This window comes from Herpailurus yagouaroundi, unplaced genomic scaffold (assembly GCF_014898765.1).
Source record: "Herpailurus yagouaroundi ecotype Mexico unplaced genomic scaffold, PumYag 100, whole genome shotgun sequence".
Lineage (NCBI taxonomy): Eukaryota > Metazoa > Chordata > Mammalia > Carnivora > Felidae > Herpailurus > Herpailurus yagouaroundi.
This window is the reverse complement of record NW_024412391.1, coordinates 85940523-85954675: the sequence shown is the minus strand read 5'-3', so window position 1 is coordinate 85954675 and position 14153 is coordinate 85940523. Positions and strand designations below refer to the sequence as shown.

At 43.1% G+C, this 14153-nt stretch overlaps 1 protein-coding gene across 3 annotated transcripts in view; it reads left to right on the top strand.

Moving 5' to 3' along the window:
• VPS41 (VPS41 subunit of HOPS complex) overlaps nt 1–14153 on the top strand; it is a 188550-nt gene that overhangs the window by 132499 nt on the left and 41898 nt on the right. For all 3 annotated transcript variants that reach the window (XM_040473002.1, XM_040473003.1, XM_040473004.1), the window contains 6 exons: nt 3162–3291; nt 4903–5018; nt 6324–6380; nt 7661–7722; nt 9108–9189; nt 13707–13799. In XM_040473002.1, coding sequence (XP_040328936.1) covers nt 3162–3291; nt 4903–5018; nt 6324–6380; nt 7661–7722; nt 9108–9189; nt 13707–13799 — 540 coding nt within the window. The remainder of the gene's footprint in view (nt 1–3161; nt 3292–4902; nt 5019–6323; nt 6381–7660; nt 7723–9107; nt 9190–13706; nt 13800–14153) is intronic.

Sequence of the window (14153 nt, the reverse complement as noted above, 5' to 3'; positions counted from 1 at the left end):
AGGATTCCTTTTGCTGAAGGGCGAAGAAACGGAGCTGACATTGTGCGTTAGCAGAAATGACAGCAATGAAGTTGATCTGCCACAACAACAGGGGTCCCAGTGGTCAGAGGGAATTACGGAAAGGGCAGTTCGTTATTTCCCGTGGTCCAGACAGATTTGCTTCCTTCCCAGTGGCCTTCCGATCCCGAGCAGCTTGATTTTGCTTTGAAATGGATTGTGGCGAAGTCTCAGTTATCAATGCAAATGTGAGGGAAGGAGACGTAGGGCTGATAGAAAGCAGCAGAGAATCCAAACATCGTTGGACGTGACTTTGGAGGGAAGCCTGTATGTGTGATCCAGTGGAGGCCATGTCCAGCAGAGACACTCGGTCTTCCTTTGAAGCTTGGATGAGCCCCCTTCCCAGCTTGTCTTCACTGTTAGCGTCCAGGGGTGCTGCCGGGAAGGGAGCAGGGGTGGCTTCAAGGCATAAACAAGGAGAGCTTACCGTAAAGGATTTTCTCTTAGATGCCACGTATAAAAGAAATTGCAAATTGATTGTCTGGTCCTCTACAATAAGAAGGCTCTCCTTGTCCGTATCCTCTCCTTTTCTCCCCGCTTTTCAACTGGCTGGGAATAAAATGGGGAGAAAAACCCTGGGAGGCCTGGTTTTGAAGTGGTAGCTTGAGAGCATTTCTCTGAGCGAGCACTTGCGGTGGGAAGTCATTGCTATAGTAACCTGAAGCTCTGGGCGCCCACGTTGCTAGGCGATGGGATGCTTTAGACTTAAGTGAATACTCAGAGCTACTAAAATCAATAGGTCTGGCTTCTAGCCCTGTTGCAGGACATCACTTTATTATTTTATTTATTTTATTTATTTATTTATTTATTTTTTTGAAAACAAAGGAAAGCAGTGGCTCCCAAGGGAGTAAAAATACAGTGCTTTCTGATGAGGAAGGTGGGGTGGGTTGAGAATGTGATTGAAAGATGGAGGAAGGAAGCAGTAAAATGAAAAAGGGAAAGCCCAATGCACAAGTGAGCAAAAAAGAAAGGAAGCAAGGAAACCTTTGCTAATAAAGGAAGAGGATTACAAAGGAGTAGAAACCAAAGAAAGGCCAACCCCATAGACCACATTAGAAAATGGAATTTCTTCAGAGGAAGACTTGTGAGGGTCTTGGAGATGATTTACAGTTGTGTGTGCCAGTACACATAGCTTTTTATACAGCACTGAAGTACACCTGAGATCCTTAAACACAGAATAAACTGACAAAATTAAGACAAAGGCATAAAGCAAGCGTGGGGGCCAAACCACTCTCCCCTTTGTTCTTTTCTCATATGAAAAAGACAGTGTAACTGCGACATTAGACAAAATTCGTCTTTATGTCACGCATCTCCTCCCCCAGAATAGTCTCCCCGTTACACCTGTCACGTACGTGCGTTATTCCGCACCGTTGTTGTCATGGTCGCACGCTCTTCTGTGTTGCCCTATTTTTGTGAACCTTATTCCATTCTCTCTCCATATGGCTGTGTCGTCTCCTGTCATTATCATTTATAGTGGCCGTGGACAATTCCATCTGGATTTATTCGGCTGTCTCCCTTACGTTTGTTCCATTCATTAACAAAGCATACGTGTAGCAAGAATCATGCTAAGCACTGGGGATCAAAGGCCAGCAAGACCAAAATCTTGCTCCTGGGAAGGTCACAGATAAGCAGGGGCCGCACGACCAGTGAGCAAAAGGTTGTAAAGGAACAAGATGAATCACTGATGGTTTTCTTATGCATTTAAAGGAGCTATTTATGTGGCCAAGCAAGGTGGTTTTCTTTTACTATTATTTGCTTCCCATATTTTTTTCTATTCTTGCTGTTCTAATTTGGATTTTGTTTTTGCCCTTGTTACAGCAGTTCATTTTTTAAATATTACAACCTTTCCACTTTTTCCCATTGTTTCAAAATTGAGACGGTTCTCATTTTTCCACAGATGTGAAAAATTCTGCTGTATACTCCCTTGTTTTTGTCCTCTACTAGTCGATCTTTCATAATTGCTGTTTTATTTTTGCCATGTTTTTAAATGTACGAGATGCAAAGCTAATGTCACTGCCTCTCAGTTAACCTGACAAAACGGATCAAAGAACTCTTGCAGGCTCACTGCGGTTCTTGGGGGACGTGGGGAGTTGGGAGACATCTCCCACGCGGCCCCGCCTCTGGGTTCTCTGCGCCAGTGTCCCACGGCTGCGGGTCTTGAGGCTTCGGAAAACCGGCAAGTGTATGTTTTATGCCTGTGTGCCAAATGCTCAAAAAGCACAAACTTTCAAAGTAAAACAAACTTGACTTCAAGTCCAAGGTTTACCGTAAGTCCCAGTTTTGCCACACATTGCAGTCTCCCTATTACATGACTTTTCTTTCCTACAGCGACATCCCCCGTTCCTTCATCTGTGATAATGTGGAGCAGTAATACTCACTTAGGTAATTTAAGGGGTAACTTATGAGCTCTGTGAGAACAATGTGCGTCTCATCGCCTTCTAGGTTAGTGGTGCTGCCACAGGCCCTAGAAAACCCTCTCTCCCCCTTCTCTCCTGACCTAGAGGTGCACTGTCCAAAACTATGGTCACTCACCGTATGTGAGTGACTACATTTTAATTAATTAAAATTTTATCTACATTTTAATTAATTAAAATGACATAAAAACTGTTTCTCGGTCGCGGTAGCCACGAGTGACTCGTCTGTCACATTGGGCGGCGCACATGGCCACCGTTGCCCTCTTCGTCTGAGCGCATTCTGCCTTAGACGTGGCTCTCGGTCCCTGGCTTCTCAGCGTCACCAGTGAGTGTACCAGTGGTGGCAGTGGCTTGGCAGTTTGTCACGTTATTTTTATGCTTCCCCACATTCGTGAGGAAGAGCCGAAGCCGGTTGTGGAAGTGTGCGGTGGCCATGCCCTTGGAGCTGGACAGGCCTCAGTGGGGACCGCCAAAGGACTCCGTAGCACCTGTCCCCTTGGTCTCACAGAAAGGTCAGAAGATAACATGGTGTGACAATGCTGTCACGCAGGTGGTTAGAAGGGCCTACATCTGTCCAAATTATGAAACCAAGGCATTTAACTAGGACTGACTGGAACGCATTTGTACAGTTTCTAGAAACATAACGAAAACATGCCTTTTCCCTCCCTTCCCTCCCCCGCCCCCACCCAGGAGAAAGAATACCGTGCCAGGCCTCGACTGGATATCATCCAGCCGCTTCCTGAAACCTGTGAGGAGATCTCTTCAGACGCTCTCACCGTGAGAGGCTTTCAGGAGAATGAGTGCAGAGATTATCATCTAGGTGAGAGCTCAAGGCTCTGGCTCATGTTGTTTCTTACGCTTGTGGGTTTTTTCCCCTTTCACGCTGTTAGCACAACCAGGAATTTAAATTGAGGTGCTGGAATGGTCTTAGAGAATATCTGGGCAGGCCTGTTGTGTTGAGGATGAGGGCACAAGGCTCAGAGCTTGCTTGAGCTCCCACAGAAGGGAGGGGGAGACCAAGGTGAGGGGGCTCCGTGGGCTTGGTTCTTATGTTGTATCTCTTGCCCTGTGGAGTGTGACACCCACGGTGACATCAGGCAGCATGGTTCCATGGTTGCCAGATGACTCCCAACTGTGTACGTCTGGAAAGCATGCTCTGGGATGGCAGACAGTCGTCTTCCTGTTAGTGACCAAATGCCTGTCGCCTGGGAGAGTGCCCGGCAGGGACTCGGGGCTCGCCAAGAATTTGTTGAGTGGGTGAACGAATACGCTGGTCACTACTCAGAAGTCAGGGATGAATGGCTGTTATTTGGTAATTGCCAGGCCATCTGTGCTACAGTGTCATCACATCATCCAAAAATACAGTAATGAAAGTAGAACAGCCTAAGCTTTCTTTTCGAAATTTTCCTGCTTCAAAAGCAATGGATGTTTTTGTTTTTGTTTGTGTCTGTTTCCAGAATATTTTTGGTTCTCATTTTGGCCAAAGGAAAGAAAGAAATATTCTATACGGTTTGAGCTTGCTTGCTTTCTTTTTTTTTCATTTTATTTTTATTTTTTTAATGTTTATTTTTTGAGAGAGAGAGGGCACAAGTGAGGGAGGGACAGAGAGAGAGGGAGACAGAATCAGAAGCAGGCTCCAGGCTCCAAGCTGTCAGCACAGAGCCCAACATGGGGCTCCAGCCCATGAACCATGAGATCATGACCTGAGCCAAAGTTGGACGCTTTACTGACTGAGCCACCTGGGTGCCCCCAGTTTGAGCTTTCTTATACGGAGCCCCTAATCAGTTGAGAAATTAAGAGTATATTCTGGACTTGGCAAAAAGCACATGTGATTCACAACCGGAAGTGTCCAGTCAAGGCATTTTGCTCAGCACACTTAACAACCCTTCCAAACAGGTTGTGTAATTGAATTCTGCAGGAAACCCTCGCGACTGGTGTTGTGCACAATGTGCTGAAATGATAGATGATGACCCCGGGGCCTGGGGCATCTGTCATTTATGCTTTAGGTGGCCTTGACCTTGATGAGGAGGAAACATTTATTGCCAACTGTGGGGTGTAATTGTTCTGTAAAAATAGAACAGTGCTGTAAATGGCCATAAATTAAGTTTATATACAGAAGATGAATTCTAACACACAGGTGACACAGAGCATTTTGATCACCATCTTTCAGCCGAGGTCACGATGTTAATGTGTTAAACATAGAATTATAAACTACCTTATTTTTTCAAAGTTTTTTGATATTCCTTCCTTCCCTCCCTTTTTTTTTTCTTTTAAATAATTGTTTGCCTTCAGACAGAGCCAAACAGACTTGCCCAAAGGTAGCCAAGTTTTCTGTTTCCCTTGGAATTGTATAACCTGAGTCCCTTGAAACTGCTACTGAAGCATCTAATGCCAAGCCACCCACGCTGTTCCTTTCTTGCCTCACCTACAGAGTACTCTGAAGGGGAGTCACTCTTTTATATCGTGAGTCCAAGAGACATTGTCGTAGCCAAGGAACGGGACCAAGATGACCACATTGACTGGCTCCTTGAAAAGAAGAAATACGAGGTAGTTTTGATTTTACTTTCCTGAAAGTATGGTGGCATCTGTAACAGAGGATAAAAGGTTTGTGTAATAAATCTTTCATGTGGGTGAATTAGAACGCCCTAAGCTAAAAATAGGTAGGAGGCTGATAACTTTCCAATACTCTTTTCAGAAATGAGGGGAGAAAGGATTACAAGGAGGTTAACTGGTTTCGTTGTTCAGTGGAGGAAGAGGTGTGGTAGAGGGAGCGAGGCACATTAGATGCAGCCTATTCACGTGTTTCTCCTATGGTTTTTCAAGGAAAATAAAATCGAGCTAGTGTTTCAGAATTGTCTCTTCTGTCTGTTCGTGACACCATTCATTTGTGCTAATTTCATACATAAGATTAAGCTATCAAATCAATACTCACTTGGAATTGTTTGAACTACTTGTTCAGAGATGATGATGATGTCCACCTCACCGAGTCTGGATTCAGACTAATTTGAGTAGAAAAATGTCCCATGATGACTTTTTTTTTTTTTTAACAAAAAGAAAACCTTTTAACTTTAAAAGCTGTAATGGTATTATTACGGTTGGCATAGAGAAACTCTCTGGATGGGCTTACATACTAATAAGCTGAAAACAAACAGACACAAAATAATCTACTCATTTACTGCTTTAAGTTTGTAACCGCCTGAAAGGATTTGGGGGGAAAATGGTTTTCCTTTATAAACTAGCTTGAGTCCCGGCATTGCTACAGAGTTCATACCTCAGTGATTACCATATTGCTTCAGATGCAGCAGTTCCTTAAATAATTTTATGTTTTAGACATTTGTGTTAAAGTAATAATTATGAACTTCCAAAGATAAAAGTAAAAGTAGGGTTTTTCGAGATCTTAATTGCAGATACACTTAACTGTGTGCATCAAGTTTTTTTGTATCCCACAAAGGAAAAGTGCCCCGTTGTCACCGTACGTCATGCAGATTTAGAATGACAGATGAATTTTTTTGTTTCTTTGAACCCCAGAGATGTTGCTCTATTTTGATTTGTGTCTGAAATGTGATTCCAATATCCTAATGTGGAAATGCATTCAAATGGAAATAAGAGAAGTCTTCATTTTGGTTGACTGCTTCTGTTGGAGTTTGAATGCAGTGAGGTTCATTCAACCATAACATTAAAAATGCCCATGCTTGAAGCAAAAGCCATGGGAAAATGGGGCTTTATTTATGTAGTCTAGAACTTTAAAACATAATAAATATAGTGTTTATAACCTCAATATCTTCTTTCCCACTCTATTCCATTTTCCCTCCCTTCTTTTCTGCTCCCTTTATCGTGCTTTTGTAAATGTAGGAAGCTTTGATGGCAGCTGAAATCAGCCAGAAGAACATTAAAAGACATAAGATTCTAGTAAGTGTGTAATTTTATTATTTGAAACATAACTTTACCTTTTGATAAGTTATAATGAGACTGAAAGTAATTTGAAAAGAACAGGTTTTTTCCTACCTTTTAGAGACTTTATTTCAGACTTTCCAATCTGCAAGGTCAAAATATTTCATTTTATTGAATCAGTGTCTGCTTGTAACCAAGAGGCTTGACTACCTGCTAGGAGGCTGTTTGGGGTAATTTGGAAACTGGATTTGTGACATGCACTTTAAGTACAAAACTTTGCCATTGTGTGCAGGGAAGTTTTCTTTGCATTATCCCAAAATGTATCCAGAGTAGTTTCATAATGCCAGATTGCCTCAGTGTCTCCATAATAAGAGTCATATGTGTCATGGAGACGAATCTAGGACCTCGGATACAATTTTCAGTGCATTTTGGACTATGGAAAAATACGGTGACTGAAAGCCCATTTCTTTGCTAATTGTGACAGTGAATGTGCAGATGGAAAGAGTGTGAAGGGTCTTTAGAAATCAGCCAATGCAGGACCATTGTTCACAGATGAAAACTGGAAACCTAGTGGTCTTTTTTTTTTTTATGTTTATTTTTGAGAGAGAGAGTACAGGTGGGGGAGGGGCAGAGAGAGAGGGTGGGACACAGAATCTGCAGCAGGCTCCAGGCTCCCAGCTGTCGGCACAGAGCCCGACGCGGGGCTCGAACTCACAAACTGTGAGATCATGACCTGAGCTGAGGTTGGACGCTTGACCGACTGAGCCACCCAGGCATCCCTTTTATTAAAATTGATTTCCATGTTGGGGCGCCTGGGTGGCTCAGTCGGTCGAGAGGCCGACTTCAGCTCAGGTCATGATCTCATGGTCTGTGAGTTCGAGCCCCGCGTCGGACTCTGTGCTGACAGCTCAGAGCCTGGAGCCTGTTTCAGATTCTATCTCCCTCTCTCTGACCCTCCCCTGTTCATGCTCTGTCTCTCTCTGTCTCAAAAATAAATAAACGTTAAAAAAAATTATATAAAAAAAATTGATTTCCATGTTTATTTGCATCTCGTATACTTTTCCCCCCACAATAAAAATCACCTAGGGGCACCTGGTGAAAATAGAAACACAGATGCATTTAAACATGCTTAGGAAGGAAATGAGCATAATTATGTACAGCACACTAAGGTGTATAAAACAGATTCTAAGCAGTAGTGTGCCAGCAGGACCCTGAGGTCATGGCCTGCTCAGGAACTGAGGCTCACCTTCCCAGTTTTTCCAGTTAATTATGAAATTCCTTCATTTCATTTTCCCTAGGACATTGGCTTGGCATATATAAACCACCTGGTGGAGAAAGGAGAGTATGACATAGCAGCACGGTAATAATGATATTTTCACAATTATTTGTTAGTATAAGTAGAAGCGAGAAACGTTTACAGTAAAATAAGCCATTCTCTGAGGTTGGCATTTTTTTAGATCTTTCTTGGAGGGGTAATTTTTGAGTATTAGCGGCCTTAACCGCAGCCTGGCTTTGTTACTTACCCACCTACTGTCTCATTTTCACCAAACAAGGGATTTAACGAGAAGGATGTGAAAAACATGAAGCGTGTGAGAGTTTACCCTTTTTATAAGCTAACAAGGTAGCACATCGGTTTCACGGGTGCTGGCAGAAGACGTGACTCGTGGGTCGGAGACGCAGGCCTGCCTCAGCAGCAGCCGTAGCCGGAGCGTCCACATTTGTGCCACATCCCACAGCCCCAGTTCCTACAGAAGGCCTCCGGGTGGCACTGCGCAGGCCATCGGTCGTGTTACAGGAGAAGGGACCCTGAGCTTAGGGCATCTGATTCTTTCATAATGAGCAGTAATCCTGCCTGCCCTTAGCTTCAGAGGAACACGGTATTTTTATCATCACCAACCTGCCCTCGGCTCTGGAGGGAAACACTATCTGTGTCTCTCGTTTCCGGGGCTGTTCACTCTACAGACATCCTTGAGAAGGCAGTCAGTACCACTGCCTATAATTCAAGGAGAGGGGTCTGCCAACAAGAGGGTGGCAATTACACAGAACTGACCAGATTTCAGGCTTCAGGTTTGCAAGAACACAAATGTTGTATAGTGATTGTGTGGGTGTGTGTGGGTGTGGCTCCCCCTGGAGCTTCAGGGTGCTCGCCTGCGGGACTGCACAGCAGCTTGGACACCTAGCCTTGAGGCCTACCTATTATTTTCTGAGATTTAGGGAAACGTGGTTTTTTGCAGCCTAAATTAAGTTTTTATTCGTATATAAATATTTCTCCAGATGATATACAGTGATAGGCTTCCAATTTTCTGACGTCTGATTTTGTAGTCTATTATTTCAAGCCATTCAAGAAGTGGTTTAAATTGGTACTTTTGGGTATGGTGACATTTCTTCAAGGCCCCAAACCCGCTGGTTCCCAAACCAGCAGTGCTCATCTGGCTTAGTAGGAAACCCAGAACGGGATAATCATTGGGAAAACTCCTACAACTCCTAATCGTAGTCTTCTGAAAGGGACTCCTCTTTATTTCTAAGTATTTCATACAAATTTTCATGATTTCCGTCAACCTTGTATATGCAGGCAAGTGGTTGTCTAGTAATACCTTTATGTTCCTTGGCACTTGAGATAGAAATTTGTCACAACTCTGGGATGAGAGATTTATCTAAACCAATAGAGGAAATGTATTACTTATTCTTTTTTTCTTTTTTGCTTTTTCTCTTTTTCCTTTCTCCCTGGGATGTTTCCACTGCCAGCAAATGCCAGAAAATTCTTGGGAAAAATGCAGCACTCTGGGAATATGAAGTTTATAAGTTTAAAGAAATTGGACAGCTTAAGGTAAGCTAGCCTTATTTTTAACTCTTAATTTTTGTATGTAGGATATTAATATTGAGATGGAAATAAAATGAAGACCATAGTAATCAGTTTCTTCCTGGGAAGTGAGTGTTATCTCAGCTAGGAAGAAACATCAGAACATAAATCTGGTTTATATTTCATGTGTATAAAACATATACCTATATGTTATACTTTCTTACATCACTCCAGTTCTCTCTGTTTAGATGAGTGTTTCTAATGAATACGGAAAGCAGGTATAGTCTCATCCTGCAGATTATAAAAACATGAGTCGTTTTTCAAATGCACTGAAGAATTAATGTACTTTTCAAATAATATTTTATTTGTTGGAAGACAGATGAAAAGTTTGACCATGTAACTATAACACGTAACTCAATATTTCATGTCTTTACCTTCTTTTTTTTTCTTTTTCAAGTTCTTATTAATTTCCAGTTAGTTAATATACAGTGTAATATTAGTTTCGGGTGTAAAATTTAGTGATTAGCACTTAACATACAACACCCAGTGCCCCTCACGCTTGTTGATGTGATAAGTGCCCTCCTGAATGCCTGTCACCCATTTAATCCATCCCACTCCCACCTCCCTCCAGCAACCCTCAGTCTATTCTCTGTAGTTAAGAGTGTCTTATAGTTCACTTCTCTTTTTTTTACCCCTTCCCCTACGTTCACGTCTGTTTTATTTCTTAAATTCCACATATGAGTGACATCATATGGTATTGGTCTTTCTCAGACTTATTTCGTTTAGCATAATACATTCTAGCTCCATCCATGTCATTGCAAATGGCAAGATTTCATTCTTTTTTATGGTTGAGTAATATTCCACCTTCTTTATCCATTTATCAGCCGATGGACATTTGGGCTCGTTCCGTAATTTGGCTGTGGTTGATATTGCTGCTAGCATTGGTGTGCGTGTATCCCTTCAAATCAGTAATTTTGTATCCTTTGGATAAATACCTACTAGTACAGTTGTTGGATCGCAGGTAGGGTACTTCTATTTTTAACTTTTTGAGGCGCCTCCATACTCTCTTCCAGTGTGGCTGCACCAGTTTGTATTCCCACCAACAGTGTAAGAGGGTTCCCTTTTCTCTGCATCCTCGCCAACATCTGTTGTTGCTGGAGTTGCTAATTTTAGCCATTTGACAGGTGTGAGTTGATAACCTCATTGTAGTTTTGATTTGTATTCCCTTGATGAGTGATGTCGAGCATCTTCTCATTTGTCTGTTAGCCATTTGTATGTCTTCTTTGGAAAAATGTCTGTTCGTGTCTTCTGCCCATTTTTTAACTAGATTATTGGTTTTTTGGATGTTCAGTTTTATAAGTTCTTTATATATTTTAGATGCTAACCCTTTATCTGATAAGTCATTTGCAAATATCTTCTCCCATTCTGAAGATTACCTTTTAGTTTTGTTGATTGTTTCCTTTGAAGGAAACGATTTACCTTTCAATTTATTGCACAACATCCAGATTAAATAATATTGTTATGTTTGTTTAAAATATTTAATTTTTCCCCCCAATATTTGTGAACCTTCTCTTAGAGTTATGAATACGTTCTTAAAAATTTCTAGTTATAGGGTGCCTGGGTGGCTCAGCCAACTCTTGATTTCAGCTCAGGTCATGATCCCAGGGTTGTGGGATCATGCCCTGTGTCAGGCTCCACACTGAACACTGAGTGTGGAATCTGCTTGAGAGTCTCTCTCCCTCTCTCCCTCCCACCCTCCCCCCACCTTCTCTCTCTCTTCCTTCTCCTCCGTCCCTCTCCTCCACTAGTGCGCTCTCTCTCAAAAAATTTTTTAAAAACTTAAAAAAAAAAAAAAATTCCCAGTTGCTCAGTCTGCCCGCCCTGTGACATCTGCACTTTTGCCCGCATGTTGTTCTTCTTCCCCCAGGGACACTTCTTGTCTTGTTCACTGGGCTGCTCCTGGAGGATCTTATCCAGTCCTGTGGCCATGTGTACGCTGATGGCTCCATAACCCATACCTCTCTTTTAAATTCAGTGTCTGTCCTGGAAACGCGTGACGGCCATTTTTACTTGCATAAACTGCTGATAACAATCACTCAGATGAACATGAATCCGTGGCTTTCCCAAATTTGGTCCTCCCTCTCTCAGTCTGTATCTGTGACTTCACGATACACCCATCCCTCCATGCTTTACGGCTCACAGCCGCTGCCCTGATGAGAACATCTGAGCTGCCTCCCGATTCTGTTTAATCTGCGGCTCTGTCTTACCTTGTCAGCACCTCTCTTCCCCTCCACTGCTGCTGCCTTGACCCTTGTCTGTGCCATTGCAGGAGCCTCCTGGCAGACGGACGAACAGCCCTACCCAGGGCTAGCGGTTTAAAAATTAAATCTGCTCTTCTCCCTGCCCTTCTGCTTGAAGTATGAAATCCAAATTGCTTTTATTGCCTCACTTCCCCTTTCTCTCCAGATTTAGCTCACTTCTGTGACCCCTGTCCCACGTCTCTGAGCCCCTCTGGTCTTCCTGAACACAGTGCGCATCCATGGCTCCACGCTGTTCCCTCTGCCCTTCCCCGTCTTTCTCTTCCTGATGGACTCCTGGTGTCCATTGCATCTGCCTCAGTATATAGGCTCCACCCCTGCTCACCCAGCACCTTGTGAACCCCTTTCTTTTTTTTTCTTCAACGTTTATTTTTTGGGACAGAGAGAGACAGAGCATGAATGGGGGAGGGGCAGAGAGAGAGGGAGACACAGAATCGGAAACAGGCTCCAGGCTCCGAGCCATCAGCCCAGAGCCCGACGCGGGGCTCGAACTCACGGACCGCGAGATCGTGACCTGGCTGAAGTCGGACGCTTAACCGACTGCGCCACCCAGGCGCCCCTTGTGAACCCCTTTCTTAGAACACTTAGCACACAGGCTTGCAGTTGGCTGTTCAGATGTGTGCATGCCATCCCTCTGAGGCTTTGAGCCCCTTGGGATGGTGACTCTAGGTCTGTGTCCCCAGGACAGAGTATGGTGATGAGTACATAGTGCACTGCAGGGTCATTTAACAGTGTTTGGAAATTCAGCACTCAACACAGCACTCAAATGGCTAAAGAATGCAAGGTGTGTTATTTTCCCTTAATTTCAAATGATGGTTATAAGTTTTTAAAGAGTGATAGATTCCATTTTAAGGAAAAAAATAGGGATAGGTGACCTGTGACTCCTTGATTACTTAAGGTAAAGCTTTTATTTCTGCGACATTCTTCCTCCTATTATTTAGAAGTATCAGGAAGAAGAGCGAGAGAAAGTTTAACCTGAGGCAGTGTTTTATTCATCGTTCATACATACGTACATGTCATAGATACTTTTGAATATATATTGTAATGTGTTGTAAGACAGAGTTTATTTGAATTTTTTTCATAATAATTTTCCAAAGTACTCTGTTGTCATACATTTAAAAAAAACTTTTTTTATGATTGTTTACCTTTGAGAGAGAGAGACACACACACACACAGAATGAGAACAGGGCAGAGAGATAGGGAAACAGAATCCAAAGCAGGCTCCAGTCTCTGAGCCATCAGCACAGAGCCTGATGCGAGGCTCAAACTCAGGAACCATGAGATCCTGACCTGAGCTGAAGTTAGATGCTTAACCGACTGAGCCACCCAGGCACCCCATCTGTTGCCTTACATTTTTAAAAGTAAAAATACACAGATGGTCTCCTACTTACAGTAGTTTAACTTCTGGTTTTTCTTTTTTTTTTCTTTTTTCTTTTTTATTTTTTTTTTTAAATTTTTTTTTCAACGTTTTTTATTTTTGGGACAGAGAGAGACAGAGCATGAACGGGGGAGGGGCAGAGAGAGAGGGAGACACAGAATGGGAAGCAGGCTCCAGGCTCTGAGCCATCAGCCCAGAGCCCGACGCGGGGCTCGAACTCACGGACCGCGAGATCGTGACCTGGCTGAAGTCGGACGCTTAACCGACTGCGCCACCCAGGCGCCCCAAACTTCTGGTTTTTCAACTTTACATTGGTGCAAAAGTGACACACAGTAGAAACCGCGCTTTGGATTCGGATTTTTTCTTGGGCTTGTGATACATGGGACAAGCCTCTGTCGCACTGCCGGGCAGGGCAGCCGAGGGGAACTCCTGATTAGGTCAGCTGCACCATCACCTGGGTCAGCAGCCCATACGCTCACAAGCATTCTCTACCCACACAGCCATTCTGTTCTTCATTTTCAGTACAATACTCGGTAAACTAAGAGATGTTCAATGCTTTCTAATAAAAGCAGGCCGTGTGCTTTTATTTTTAGAGGATTTTGCCCAACTGTCGGCTAATGTAAGTGATGTGAGCACATCTAAGGTACGCTCGGCTAAGCTGTGATGTTCGGTAGGGGGGTACTTTAAAAGCATTTCTGACTTAAAATATTCTCATTTTGTGATGGTTTTATCAACATAACCCTACGATAGGTGGCAAAAGATCTCTGTACGTTTACATTTTCTATGTAATTGGAGTATGGTTTCGTTTTGTCCCTTCTGAAAAGATTTTTTTCCTTTTCCTTCCTTAGGCTATTAGTCCTTACTTGCCAAGGGGAGACCCCGTTCTGAAACCACTCATCTATGAAATGATCTTACATGAATTTTTGGAAAGTGATTATGAGGTACGGCCATTCTGACACGGTCATAGTTACTTTGTCTCAATGGGAAAGTGGTAAGAAATCTAGAAAAGTAATACAGGGGAGCAGGGGGTTGAAAGGGAGCAGATTTGCGGGTCGTGTGTGATAAAGCCGAGGTGAGACCTTGATGCCCACTCATGTCTGCGTGTCTGCGTAGACCGTGAAAATCTCTAGTCTGAATACATTGTGACCAGTTCCTCTGTTCCTTTATAATTTCCTACAGCTAATTCCTTTGGCTCTTTGAAAGGGCTAAAGAAAAAGGACTAAGTACTGTTTGGTGATTTCGTACACAGAAGAGCAGCCACCCATTGATGCTGGAGACTCAGAACTAAGTTTGCC